Source organism: Myotis yumanensis, unplaced genomic scaffold (assembly GCF_028538775.1).
Source record: "Myotis yumanensis isolate MYYU_CA2020_CCGP unplaced genomic scaffold, mMyoYum1.0.hap1 SCAF_5, whole genome shotgun sequence".
NCBI classification, from domain to species: domain Eukaryota; kingdom Metazoa; phylum Chordata; class Mammalia; order Chiroptera; family Vespertilionidae; genus Myotis; species Myotis yumanensis.
The window spans coordinates 32,098,598-32,113,833 of record NW_027223756.1 but is presented as its reverse complement, the minus strand read 5'-3'; the positions used below and the strand labels follow the sequence as shown (position 1 = coordinate 32,113,833).

General features: G+C 39.4%; 1 protein-coding gene across 1 annotated transcript in view; it reads right to left on the bottom strand.

Annotated features, from left to right (window-relative positions):
- The window catches only part of TRPC7 (transient receptor potential cation channel subfamily C member 7), a 128,754-nt gene extending 114,316 nt beyond the window's left edge, over window positions 1–14,438 (bottom strand). The window contains exons 1-2 of the mRNA XM_070417151.1: window positions 14,373–14,438; window positions 5,699–6,476 (exon numbers count right to left, since the gene is read on the bottom strand). Coding sequence (XP_070273252.1) covers window positions 5,699–6,476; window positions 14,373–14,374 — 780 coding nt within the window. The 5' untranslated portion in view covers window positions 14,375–14,438. The remainder of the gene's footprint in view (window positions 1–5,698; window positions 6,477–14,372) is intronic.
- Between the last annotated feature and the right edge of the window lie 798 nt (window positions 14,439–15,236).

Sequence of the window (15,236 nt, the reverse complement as noted above, 5' to 3'; positions counted from 1 at the left end):
ATCCAGTGTACACTGGCTTATACTCTTGGCTTGAACCCCAGAAGAGGAAAATCATTTAACTTTAGGCATTAGTTATGACCCAGTGAAAAATTGTCATTAAAGGACACATTAATTAACTCTTTTCCTGTTATGATTTATTGAAGGCTCTGGCATAAGTGCTCCTCCAGACATTTAGGTAGAAAAATAGAAAAAGACAAAGCTAACATGGCAGAGGTCACCTCTGTTTCTTCTCCTGAGATAAGCCAGTCCCCAGATCTTACTGTTAGATATAAAAGCTGACAATCCTGGCCCCAGTGTGGACTGTTAACTGGCATGCGTGCTCTTACCTCACCTTACATGTACATGCTTAGTGGGGGGCCATCCCATCATAGCTCATCACCTGTCATATGTCATCTTTCTCTTTCTGCTTCTGCTCTGCATTACCAAGTACTCAAGCAGAGAGCTTGGATGACCCAGTCAGATCACTGAGGGTATTGGGGATGGCATATAAGTGAGTGCTTTGAGGAGTTTTCTGCCAGAGTCTCTTAAATAACAACTTGCTTTTAAGACCTGCAGCCTTCACAGCTTAAAAAATATTTTCCCAATGGAAAAGGAAACCGTTTTCAAGTCATTTTGTGTATGTTAAGCAGGCATTTGTTTATACTACCAGCCAAGATTTCAAACTTCAACTCTATTTTCCCAGAGTGTTCGTCTATAAAATTTAAAAATTTAAAAAATATTCAAAGTAAGTGAGACATAGGTGCAAACACAGATTCCACTGGAGGCAATGGGCTTGTTCAGCCTTTGGCTCTGCCTCAGGCCCAGGGTGGGCCTTTCCTCAGGCTTCCTGGTTCCTGGCTCCCGGCTCCCTCCACAAGGCCAGAGTTCAGATGTGCTCTGAGCTGTCCCTACCACAGTACAGTCACTCCTCCTCCTTTCCCCCTCTTCTTCCCTTTTCCACTTTGATAAAGTTTGCAAGCAGTTTACAAACTGTCATCTTAACATCTTTACCTTCCACAATGAGATCTCACTAGAGATCATTAGCGCTTGGTAAATTGGTCTGATTTGTCGTCATTTGCATTTTTAATTTGTGGTATTTTAGGTCCACTGACTTTTTTATGGGCCTTAAAATGGCAAAATAAACATTAATACATAATTCATTATTTATTTTTCATAATGCATGTGGTTAGCAACTCATTGACAAACAGAAAATTCATCAACACTTTGAGCAAGATAGGCTACAGGTCTAGCTTTCTGCCCCCCTATTCTTCCCCTCTGTGCCCTGTAAGGATAAATTGCATGTGACTGCAGCACAATCAGCAGCTTCCTTGCTGATGTTTTGTCAACAGGAAATGCTTTCTCAGTTGCAGTTTTGTTATTATTGAGAATGATCAAATCTTAAATAACTAAGGTGAAGTGTTTGTTGGGCTTCCCTGACTTGGGAACAAGGGATACTTTTCAATTTAAGCAAAAGATGAGAGAGCAAGAGGTATCCCTCCAATCCCCATCCTGCTTCTCCTTCCTTCCAAAGCCTTGAATCTCATTCTACAATATTATCTTGTCCTTTCCTCCCCTTCCCCTTTCACCCCTGTTAGGTATTGCTGTTGGCATAACTCTGAATTGGAAAAAAGACTTAATGCCTGTAATCATTTCAAAACAATAGCTCCACTAATAAACAACACACACAGACAGAATGCCAAGTAATTTGTGAAGACACAAACAAAATAAAGTAAATCCTGAGCAATTTTATGAGAAAGATGACCAATAAAAAAACCAACCAGACTCATTCAAGAGAAATGTAGAGACCTTATTACGTACTTGGTGGCAGAAGCTGTAACTCAACTGAAGTAGACAAAGTCCTCTACACAGAGAGAGCAGAGCCCGTTCCAGTAGTGAAACACCTCTGAATAGTCTCTTCCATGCTGGGCTTCCCCTTCTTTGTCTCCTACTACATAGATAAACCAATCAGCCAAAATGTCACTGTGGGCAGGGCTCTCAGACTCCACATGGTAGGTATTGTGGGCAAGACCAAGAAGACACACAGCACCCTCCAGAGCAGGGGTCCTCAAACTTTTTAAACAGGGGGCCAGTTCACTGTCCCTCAGACGGTTGGAGGGCCGGACTATAGTTTAAAAAAAACTATGAACAAATTCCTATGCACACTGCATATATCTTATTTTGAAGTAAAAAAACAAAACGGGAACAAATACAATATTTGTATTTGCATGTGGCCCGCGGGGCCATAGTTTGAGGACCCCTGCTCCAGAGTTTAGTGATCATTGGCACCAAGCAGTGCAGTTAATGATTGATCTTTAGTTATTTAATGTGGTTTGCTTTTATTCCTTCAACTACCTTATCACTTTTAGAGCTTCCCCATTTCACCATGTCCATCAAATACCTCTATTAAATCCATATATGCAGGAAGAGTTTAAACCATAGATACAGTAATCACTTGCTTCATCAGTTGAAATGATTATCCTTTTAAGATTTTCTTCGTTAAATATTTATGGATGCTAGGAACCATTCAAGATGCTAGGAGGGCCTTAGTGACCACGTTGAGTTTTAATATTTTTTCTAGACCCAAGGAGATTAGAGGGACATAAGAAAATCCTTGAACAGCTGTATCATTTCCACACTAAAAATAATGGTTTTCTAGCAGGCATCTGACACCAGCTACAATTTATTGGAGACCTTGACATTAGCTGTACTTCTTGCTAATAACTGGACTATTCTGGTGGTAAGTTAAAATGACTCCCAAAACAATAGCCTCAGCAATTGAATCAGGTTTTCATGCACAGTGTTAGTCAGGAGAGTCACTCCCAGAATGTGTGTTTTAAAGGCTCTGGAGGATGACATGACATCTCCATCGAGAACCTGATAGCTGTGCTGTACCCTGCGTCATCTCTGTAACACATGGCTACAGGCAGTAATGTGTAGTTCCCTTAAGGCAAAACAGACTCCAAAAGAGTGCACTGTAGAACACATGCATTTACTAATTACTCTTTCATTACAATTTGACTTCCCTCTTGCTAAGCTGTTCTCTTCTCTGAGAAGATTTATGTCAGGAATGCACATGCAAGGGTAGTTGAATAAGTGATACAGTTCTGACAGAACACTTAGGTTAATTTATAATGCACCCTTTGTCAACAACCTGAAAGACATTTCAAACAAGAGGGGATGTTAATAGCCAGTGAATGTGTATTTATGTGAACTCTTATCTGCTTAAATCAGTGGTCAGCAAACTCATTAGTCAACAGGGCCAAATATCAACAGTACAACAATTGAAATTTCTTTTGAGAGCCAAATTTTTTAAACTTAAACTATATAGGTAGGTACATTGTTATTAACTTAATTAGGGTACTCCTAAGGCTTAGGAAGAGCCATGCTCAAGGGGCCAAAGCACCACATGTGGCTCGCGAGCCTCAGTTTGCTGACCACGGGCTTAAATCATTGCATTGTAGAGAGCATTTGTCATCATGTTAGTAGGTTCTTAACTGTCCATAATTTTTATAATTTGCTTTTTAAATAAAAATACCATAGTAAATGCTTTTAATAAACTTCCAATTCTAGATATTATATATACTGAAATATGTCAGACTTTGGGTTTTATTAAAAGGAAAAAATAGCCCAGATGTAATTGCAAATGTTAGTCTAGCATAATTTTATTTAGAATGGCTGGCATGCTCCCAGATTTCAGATAAGTAGAGAGTTGTGCAATTATTCAGATAATTGAATTAAGAAAACATTTTTTCCTTGAATTGTTTTTTTCTTTGCCAGAAATATCTAAATTAATTGGCTTAGCCATTTTTTTTCTACATGACCTATCTGCAGATTTAGTCTGAAGCCCAGGGTACAGCAAAATTCCACCAGGTTTCCTTGGGACATCATTGGCTTTATTGCTGGTAGGTGGAGTTTATTGTATAGAAACAAGGAAAGGAGAGGCAGTAGCCACATTTCTTGTGAACTTCTTTGGGTAATCTCTACATCTACAACCACCAATTTTTCTAGATAAGGCTATGTACAAGGCATGAGTAGGGAAGTGTCTTCAATTTAGTAGATGGGTCAAAGATGGGGGACAGATGGAATAAAACTAGTTAATTATAATATTCTTAATCTATTCACAATTTTTGGTGCCCTGCACTCCCTGTAGGCCTGGTTCTTCTGTCCCTGATTGTGTGTGATTCCACTCCTACAGAGAGGCTTCCATGGCCTCATGCACGCACAGCTAAATTGTCCCCCTCTTTAGTCGCAGTGCCTCACACTCCAAATCTTCTAATTCACCTTACCTACCAGCCAAGTAAATTCCCAAAACTCTAGCTTTCATCATTTTAGTAAGTACCCTAATCACAAACTTCCAGTGGCTCTCCATTTCCTGCAGGATAACATCCAGAATAGCCCTCATATAAATTGAGGATAATTGACCCTGGCCAGATGGCTCAGCTGGTTGGAGCATCATCTCATACACCAAAAAAGTTGCGGGTTCAATTTTCAGTCAGGGCACATACCTAGGTTGTGGGTTTGATTCCAAGTCTCTCTCTCTTCCCCCTTCCTCTCTCAAATCAATAATAATAAAAAGACATATCTTTGAGTAAGGATTAAAATGAGGGTAATAATGGTATCCATATAAATGATTGTTGAAGGGATTAAACAACATCATATTAAGCCATTCAGTCTTTGGCACACAGTAAGTTCTCACTAAATGGTTTGCTTTTAATTATTACTGAACACTGTCAAAAGAATTAGGTCCCAGTCTTCTCTTTTAGGGGGAATGTCAATTGACAGGAAAAACATAGGCCCACTATTGAATAGTGGACTTTGGAGATGGGTCACCATCCCCTAGGCCAGTGGTCGGCAAACTGCGGCTCGTGAGCCACATGCGGCTCTTTGGCCCCTTGGGTGTGGCTCTTCCACAAAATACCACATGCGGGCACGCATGTACAGTGCAGTAGAAACTTCATGGCCCATGTGCAGAAGTCGTTATTTTGTGGAAGAGCCACACTCAAGGGGCCAAAGAGCCTCATGTGGCTTGCAAGCCGCAATTTGCCGACCACTGCCCTAGGCTAACCTGATAGGTCCAAGTGTTATCAGGGTGGCTGAATTACAGGGCTTTGCCCCATGCCCATCTACTGGGGTGACAAGCCCAACTCTACAGACAGTTTTCATTTTCATGTGTTTTCTCCTCAGCCCTTTGATAAGACAAAGCAATAGCTTGTTAAATTGAGTAAGGCTGCTGCCAAGTCTTTCTAGCATTTGATATGAGACTGAATCTAGGATTAGCACAGTTCAGGTTGGGATAGAGATGTGAACAAGACAATCAGAACCATGCAGGTGAGACAGCAAGTCCAAGACCTGGGCTAGGAAACCATCACTGGACTTCTGGGCACTCCTGAGTTCTCTGAGGGCAGAACTGAGGTATTTGCACCAGAACCACAGTGTAATTCTGCCTGCCTGCTGCTTGTCTTCTACAGCATGAGTTGGTGTGTAAGTCATCTCTCCACTACACTTACATGGTTTCAAATATTCCACGTAATGGGCTGCTTTTTTTTTTCCAGGCCTATATCTGACAGGTTTAGGAAGTGCCCTCCTCCCTGTGAGCCCAAAAGACAGGACCCCAAGTCCTTCACCTGTGTTAGACTGGAAGACAACCTGTTTGGCCACTGGGCACACCTGGAAGAGCCCACTGCACAAGCTGCCTGCAGGGTGGTGAGTGGTGAATTACCTTGAATTCAGTCTCAATGTTGGCTAGTCTGGCTAATTCATTGCTTAGCTCCAGTGCGGTGAGGACAGGGTCTTCACTGGACAGGGACAAGTAGGCAGCACTTGCCAGTCCCTTGTAGGCATTCATGCGGGAGCGCGAGTGGCTGAAAGAGTCCTTCCGCTGCTTCTCGGTGCACTCATTGCACTTGCAGAAGTAGTCATGGGGCCGCTCGATGCGGGCGCCCTTGAGCAGGAGGATGTGCACGATCTCGTACTCCTGGCAATGGGCTGCCAGGATGATGGGTGTGATATCGTGGGAGAAGCGTGTGCCATCCTCGTCATAGGCATAGAAGTCATCGTCTCGGAGCTCCTGCTCTAGCGGGCTGAGCGTCAGGCGCTGGCCCTGAGCGAAGGCTGGGTGGTTGAGAATGGCCTCCACGATGCGCACGTAGCCCTTGCTGATAGCCAAAAGTAAAGCATCCCCCACCCGTGCTAGGTTCTCTTTCTTGAGCAGCAGCTCTGTGACCTCCAGGTGTTCATTGCCCACGGCCAGCTGCAGTGCGTTCTGCCCCATGTAGTCCACACAGTTGAAGTTGAGGGTCTTGGACTCTTCCAGCATTTTCCTGACCACTGGGATGTTGCCATACTCGGCTGAGTCCAGGAAGCGCTCCTCCTCGGGTGTCAGGCTGGTGCCCTTCTCATTAAACATGTAGGCAGGACCCCGGATAGCCTGGCGGCGGCCTTTCTCCCTCAGTGTTGTGTGACGGCGCTGCATATTTTTGAAGGTGCTGCTCCTCAACCTGTGGGGCAACAAGGCAAAGATGCTCGGTTACTCTGCCATGGGCCTGTGGGTTCCCCAGGGACAGAGCAAATAAAAATTGTTGAAATAAAGAAGAATGTCATGATTGGAATCTTAGGAGTAATTATGAAATCTTATTATAAATAATTGTCTTATCACTGAGATTAAGACAAATTAGATGACCTGAACTATTCTAATTCAAGTGGAAGTATTGAATTCATTATCCAGCATCTACACCACTTGGGAGGAGCAGTAGCAGCAGAGCTGAAATGTGGTTTTAGGTGGAGTGTAATGGGAGATGGAGGTGGTGGGTTTGGCTGCTGATATGGCTGACACAAGCCAAGGGCTGTTGGTTTTATTTCCATTTGTACAAAGCTGAGTATGTCACTTGAACTTCTCTGAGCTGTAGTGCAATGCTTCTCTGTGCTTTCACCTGTACAATGTGAATAACTTGTGTGGGCCATAGGGTCCATAGGAGGATTAAATGAGGTAACATGTATGTAGAAAGTACTTAGTCAATATTGGTTTTATCCTGTCTCCTCCTGCCTACTGATATGCTCATTTCTCCAAGGGCTGTGCCATAGAGATGGCCACCATGGATACTGCTGCCTTTATATTGTTCCCAGTGACAAGATGCAATAACATGCAAGCCAGTCACACATTTGTTTCTACATTCATTGCTATCCTGTATGGTAGGGGTAGGGAACCTTTTTTTCTGCCATGGGCCATTTAGATATTTATAACATCATTTGAGGGCCATACAAAATTATCAGCTTAAAAATTAGTCTGCTGTATTTGGTCAAACATATAATTAACTCACCAAATGATTTTGTGGGTCTTATATGGCCCACGGGCCGGATGTTCCCCACCTCTGCTGTGTGGGACTGTGCTCACTTTCTGTCCCCATGGAGCCTAAGTACTTACAGAGGTCAGGATGTGGCAGGGAGCATCTCCCACTTACTGATGGCCACATAGCAGTCCTCCTAAAAAAATTTAGCCATAACTTCTTAGGATCAAACCTGGGTGTGTTTTTTTTTATGGATGAGAAGGCAGGTCAATTCATATGCAGGTTCATTTCTAACTTATTCTTTCCCTTTATGACATAGTGTAGAGGTTAATAATATACTGCTAGTAAAAGCTATTGACATTTATTAAACACCTACTATATACCAGGAGTTATACTAAGAAGTTAATATACTTCACATGTATTACTTGTGTAATTCTTGCATCCACCCTGTGAGATAGTATTGTTGCCATTATCTCAGATGAAGATCATGAGACAAATATGGCTGAGAGATGGGCTTTGAGGTCAGAAGGTCTAGAATCAGAAGCCTTGGTCCACTTTTGCCAGCCTTGTGACTTTGGACAAGTTACATAATGTTTAGTTTGCCAGAGTTTTAAAGTGGCAGACTAGAGAGAACAAAGCCATAGTGTAATTTGAGCTTGAACCAGATACTCATCTCCAGCTAGTCTTCAGATCTTGAGCAGATCCCCAGCTCGAGGCACTTTAACTATAAAAATAGAGAACCTGGACCAGACATTTCCTAACTCTCTAAGAACTTTAACATTTCAAACTTTTCTGGTTTCTCCACTTGGCCTTACTCATATTTTTGACTCCCCTTTTCTAGTCTATCTCTACTCACATTACTCAAGTACTATTAGAATGGCATACATTTCAATAAGTGAATATATGTTCTGAAGAGAAAGAACTTGGGTATTTGTTTTGAACTACTTTCCAATGTTTCTCGCTTTCTGTTTGTTATTGGTCATGCCTCCATGCATTAAGAATACTAAGTATTTCACTGAAGCCATTTTTTAAAATAATCACAGAGGAAGACTTTTAAATTAAACCTAGGGTTTTGAGATTAAAAAAAAATAGTAGTGTCCCTCAGTCTTGTGATAAAAAATTGGGCTTTATTTAGTTTTCTGCTCATTTCACTGTTTAACTTGCTGAGAACCTTTTGGTTTTAGCTCCTTTAGGGGGCCCTAAAGCAAAGACTTGGAGGTCAGAATTTGTACTCTCATCTTGCCTGGGCTTGAGTCACACTTCCTGGGAGAAATTGCTAAACTAGTCAGTGGAGCAGCTTCTTTAGCTGCAAAAGGTAAAAGGCATAATTAAGGGCAACTCCCTCAAAAGGCAACTGTGGGTGATAAATCTTAATAGAGTGTTTTATGCTCCTTTAGGAAGAGCATCTAAACTGCCATCCACTTTTCTAAAGTGCACTTTGATAGAAGATTGCTAGAGAAAAGAATTTTAGGTTTCAAGTTCATGAACTCCTTCTGAGCCCATTACTCTAAACAATTCCACTATTCCTGAGAGTGGCTGCTCTTTGATGCCAAAGCAGACCAGAGGTTGGGAGTCCAGCAGAGGAGGGATTCACAAATAGGGTGCAAGTATGTATTATTATAGGTTTTTCAAAAGAAGAGGAGGCGATTTAGTTGAAAGCTAAGCATTCACCTGATTTTTATTCCCAAGGGGGCTAGTTTCAAAGGATGTTATAAATTCAGTTTCAAGATCTGTCATCTGGATACACAGACTCAGGTGGGAATTTAGCTCACAAAAGACTAATCCTCATAGAATTACTCAGCCTGTTCTATGATGATCATGCTTCTACCCCTTTAGGGAGACCTTTTTGAACTTGGACATCACAATTCTACCCAAGAAAAAGCAGTTTCCACTCTAGAGCATCTGAGCAGTGTGTCAGAGATGAAATGGCAGCTGTCCTAGAAGGGATTTGAGCTTGATTCTATGTCACTTTCCATTAGAGGTCTGCTCAAGAGGGCGAATAGGTCAGACTCCAAGGTCAAGGATATACAACTATTACACAACAACGAGCCATGGGGAGATTAATTCAAAGGAAATATAATAACTACTGAACCAAGTCAGAGTAGAGAAACAGTTCACAAGGAACATATAAGTACCCAATCTAAATTCAGAGTCCACATGACTATCATAGACCTTACAACCTACAAATTTAAAGAATGTTAAAGCATTATTTGTTAATTCCCCTCATTACACAAACATACATAGCAAGGTATTAGCATTCTCATTTTCTGGGTGGAGAATCTGAGGTAGGTGAAGCAAAAAGACTAAACCTTAGGGCAAGGAATTTCTACACAAGAGTAGAGCATTATGTATCGTGATGTTTCTATAATAATTATGTTGTGTCAAAGAAAAATACATATTTATGGCTAGTATTTGTCAGAAGTTAAAATGTCTTCACCATTTGACATGCATTTTTTACAAATGACCATGAAAGCAGACAACCCAGAGTAGTAAATAAGCCTCTTTTTCTTAGCCTTTAAAACCTCAGCTTTGAAATATACATTTGGATGCTCACAGAATTGTCAATTCTGCTTCTTTCCTAGCAGAATTTGGTATTGATGAAACCTTCAAATCATGTATGCACACAAGCATGTAATGGGACATGCGACTCAGTGAGATTACTTCCAACATCAGGTGTTTCACAGCATACCCTGAAGCCACATGAATTAATCCAGATATTGGTGGAGGCCTTTTACCTTGGTGTCCCTCTAATAATGTTTTTCAAACATTTATTTTTCAGCTTTATTAAGGTATAACTGAAAAATCAAATAGTAAAATGTTTTAGGTATACATTGTGGTGATTTGACATATGTATACATAATAAAAGGAATCCCACCATCTAGTTTACACATTATTCACCATGTATGTATGAATATATATATGTATATATACATATATATATATATACACACACATATATATATTTTGATGAGATCATGTAAATTCTACTCTCAGAAAATTTCAGTTATCAACTATGGTCACCATGTTTTATATTAGATCTTCAGACGTTACTCATCTTAAAGCTGAAAGATTGTGCCCTTTTACCAACCTCTCCCTAGTTCCCCCACTTAAACATTTATACACCTATGAATATATTAGGTCACCATATTCTTGCTATTTAATCTTGACTTTACTCAGGCTTTAGCTATATGGTTCACATGGGTTGGAAAGAACCATAAAAGATATGTCAGAAAGAGGAAGTCATTTGGTCCACCATAGCTGGTGGCCAAAGCTGGCACTTGTGACTCAGATGTGTTTCTCTGCTAGACTCTGGGGATCTTGTCGCAGTTTTAGGGCCAGTAAGGAGCAAAATGATTCTCCCTACGGTGCAATTAACATTTGATTGCCCGTACTTTGATATTTTTCTTAAAAATGAACTTTGAATGCAAATGCATTTTTATTTGCATATATTATTGAGATAGTGAGTGATCAAACTCATCAAAAATACCTCAATTAAGATAGTGTTTTTCATTTTTAATAAATGCATACATTGACATTTGATGTCATTGAGAATGGTTCCAGTGGAAACAAAACTATGTTTGAGAGGAGAACTGATTATTAAACTCCCTCTTAATCCCTTGGTTGCTATTTTTATCAAGCTGCTCTTACAGATGCATCAGCCAGTCTGAAGGAAGCCAGATGTCAGTGATCCATGAAAAGTATGAATTCTGTACCCTAAGTACAGGGATTGTTGTTAATTACTGATAAGAAAAGGCCACTTAATCAAAATGTCTTTTTAGAGATATTGTCTTTTTTTTTTTTTTAATTGGGACATACACCATAGGTCTCTGGAAATTATTCAAGCCTGAAACCAATTCAGTTTATAACATTCCACAACTGAACATAGAAGCAAACAAAATCCAAGAGTCAGTTCATTCATCCAAGAAAAACTAGTTCTGGTCTATACAAGTGTGCATATTGAATTTTAGTCCAGGGCAACAGTGGTGAAATAGTCAAGTGATTTGGAACCTTCTCCTAAACCTCAGCTCTCTTATCAATGAAAAGAGAATCATTGAATCCATCCTCCATGTGCTTCAGGACCACAGTGGGAATGAAGTGATGTATGTTAAATGCCCTGAATACTATAAAGCCTTATACAAATGTCCATGACAGTAAAGGTCAAAACTTCACACAACAGCACACTCAGATAAATGTTTATAAATTGGCTAACAGTTTACACTGATATTTTTCAGCTTGGCTGTTTTTCTAAACTACTATATAATAGTGATAGTTAACATGCATCACACATTTGCCATCTGACAGACACTGTGTTAAATACTTTATGTGAATTATTATTTTAAACTTATACAAATCATATGATAAGCTTAGCTTTTCTTCCCTGACCAATCATAATGATTAGCCTTATGACACACTAACCACACAGCAGGCACCTGCTGAGTATTTTACATGCACCATCATTTTAAATTCTCATAAACTACTGCATGACATAAGTACTATTATTATTCTCATCTAATAGATAATGAAGTGAGGCTCAGCTAAATTAACCACTTTGCCAAGACTACACTACTTGTGAGTGGTAGATCCACTATTAGGAGTCTAACCTATCTGATTTCAAAGCTAGTGCTTTTGGCTGATATACTACTGCCATCCATCTTCCTCCTGCATTTTTCTAAATTTCTTTAGATTGTAGAATGCTCCATTGGAGTGCAGGATTTCTGAGAGCAGGAAAATATAACTAGCTTATATGGTATATGTACCTGGCATCTAGAACTTCTAATGCTTGGCCTATGGTGCATGATCAAGTAACTGAATATATATTATATATTATATTTTTGATATATTTGACTTTGGGTTAGTCATTAAAGAAGACAAGTAAAATAGAGGTATTAATGTTTAATAGTGGCTTCCTTCTTACAAATATAGGAGACATATAATCCTTTAACTACTATTTCCCATTTGTAACTGAGTTTCAATGAAAAATTAGTTTCCAGTTAGCTCCACTATAAATAATGGCACATAAGTTGCTAGATGAGACAGCTAACATCAAAGGGTATATTAAGTCCCTTGAATGACTGGGGCAGAAGACTGAGGCATTCCCACTTCTGCATAATATTCCTAATTTTTTTTTGTATTTCCAGAGGCATTCAACTTATTTCTAGGTATCATCTTCTTTATTCTGTTGAAGTTGAGATAAGATAGTGCATATAAATTACAGTGCCTAGTAAGTGCTCTAGTAACATTGGATAACATTAAGTATTTTAGTTTATTACAATTATAATAATTGTAGATCTGGAGCATTCAAGTTGCCACTTAAGCTAGAGACAATAATTTGTACAACAGGTATTTTGAATAAATATATCCACCTATTTATACCATGAATATATAGGAGTTCATATACCTTGTCAGTCATGTCCTACAGGAAACAAGCAAAGTATCCTTCTACTTTTAATTATAATGCATTATGTCAATAAAGACTTTCCAAACAATTCTGCTAATGTGGATTTCCATTGCACCTTAGATTGAAAATATTATCTAGTGCTCCTGAATGTTAATAAATGATTTTATCAGTATTTTTCACCAAATCATTATATCTGTAAACATTTACAAAAGAGGTTATTCTCAATATTTTCTAGGTACCTTATATATTAGCCATCCAAGCATAACTAGTGAGTTGTGTGTGCTTCTTATACTTCTTTCTTTTTAAATCCTTATTTGTCTGTTTGGAACTGGGAAATTATGAAACTGGATATTTAGATCTCATTGTGGATAACTCCAGATAGAGCTGAAACAAAGTTCTAATAGTTATGTTTTGTTCCCCAAATAGTTGCCTTGTAATAAAATAGATATTGTTTCATTGACCTCAATGACAGCAGCGTTTAAAATAAACATCTACTATCAAAAGAGTAAGAGAGGCTCTTAAATTGTGAAATGAAAATACTGAAAAAAGTAGCATGGTGAATATTTATCTGGGGAGAAATGTTGATTGCTTTTCCTAAGCAAGAGATCCTGGCAGTTCTCATGCAGGATACCACATGCATCTGCAATTAGTCTCGATGTTCTAAATAGTTCTGATTTTTTTCTGGGTTAATTATTGCCTAAAGGAGTTAGCTAGTCTACATGCCTTAAGCTCAGAAACAAATGTTTTTGGAAATATATTTTTATGAAATTATAATTGTGACACAGACCTTTATAAGTTGTTAAATAATTGAACCAGTATTATTGTTTAATTCTCTTAGAGAGGGAGTTTGAATTATATCCATAATGAATATTCTGGATTTAATGTCAATTCATTCATAAATCTGTGTGCCCAGTTCTTCAAAAATAGGATCCACCAGCAGGTGGCATTCTGAGGCAAAAATTCATGCAGTGCAACCAGACAGGGTCAATCATTATTTCCTCTTTAAATATACCCTGAATCCATTAAGCCTTTAAATTACGACAAATGGCAGAGGCATCTTGGTTATGTCCATTCAATCGAATTTAAGTGAATTTACAAATTCAAACTTAAAGAGGGAGATTCCGTGTTCCAGAGTTTCAAAGCTTATGTCAAATCCCTGCTCAGATTAGATCTTTTATTAAGAACATATTCTTTATGTTGAAATTTATGTCTAAAGGATATATTTTCAGCAAAGCAAAGAAAAATAATTTCTTTTTTCTCACCTGTTCTCTAATGGTGCCTACTTATTAAAATGTGGCCTCTGTCCTGATCCTACCCTCACATTTATGTTAAGATAAATGCAACCCCCCACCACACGCACACACACAAAACAAACAAACCACAAACAAACACTAAATTAAAAAGCTGCCAGTAGTGAAGTAGGAGAAAAGAACATAATACTCTTGTAAGCTTAAACTACACTCCAGTACAAAGGACTGGGCTACCAGGATGAGTTGTCTATTTCTAAGTGGCTTTGTACACTTAGACTTTCAATGAGAAGTAAAAAATTCTACAAACCCAACAAAGAAGAAAGATTTTAGATCCAGACTTACATGTAAATATTCAAACAATGCAAGAGAGGGAGAGGGCTAATAAAAGTTTATTCCATATTTCGGTAAGATAACAACCTCTATTGGAAAAAACAGTATGAAAGAATCATCATAGCTGCTTACATTGAGAGTGAAATACGCAGGCTTATCTGTCCTTTAGATGATGGGAATCCGGTGTTGAGTCGCTGGAATCTGGCTCCCCATGGGTGGTAGCCGAGGTGGTGTTGCTCTCCGTGGTGCTGAAGTATAGAGCTGGTCCAATGAGTGGAGTTAGGAGGATGTGAAAGCGCGCACTTCCCTCCTTTGTGCTGTAATGGTAAAAACTCGCCTTCCGAAGCAGACCCGCCTTCCTGTGTCTTTTTTTCCTCTAATCCGGAGGAAATTTCCTAAGGAACATGACGGAGAAGGATCCGTGTGTGAGACTGTGGTGATGGCTTGGTATAGTCCCCACCCCCTCTCCCAGACAGTTTTGTTAGGGAGGTAGACACTCTGCTGAGCTCCTCAGGATTTCTACCTACCCCTTCCACCCTCCTCCCACCCCTCAACCCTCACATCCCTACCTCAGTTATATAAGGCAGCAGGTTCTGGCTCCTGAGGCAGAATATTCATCTGTTTAAATAAATGAAAAATGAGGAATGAACTGGTTTCCTACCTGTTGTATCTCCGTATCAATTTACAGAGCAAGGGAGTTAAAAAAAACTAAAACAAGAGGAACCTGAAAAATGGCAACAGTAGTCTCCTTTAATAAGCTTTAAGGTCACACAGCACTTTGCCTTCTGTGAGTGATGCATCTTCTACCTTTACCTTTTTTTGTTTCATGTCTTTTTGCATTGTCCAGAATCAGGAAGAGGTAATTCAAGTCTGATGTTAGTAACAAGACTGGAACAGGATTAGTTTTCATTTGTAACTTTCCATTTTTTGAAAGGAAATTCCTAATGCAAAACTCCTTTTCTTCCACAGTCCCCACTCTCACCAATTGCTGTGTTA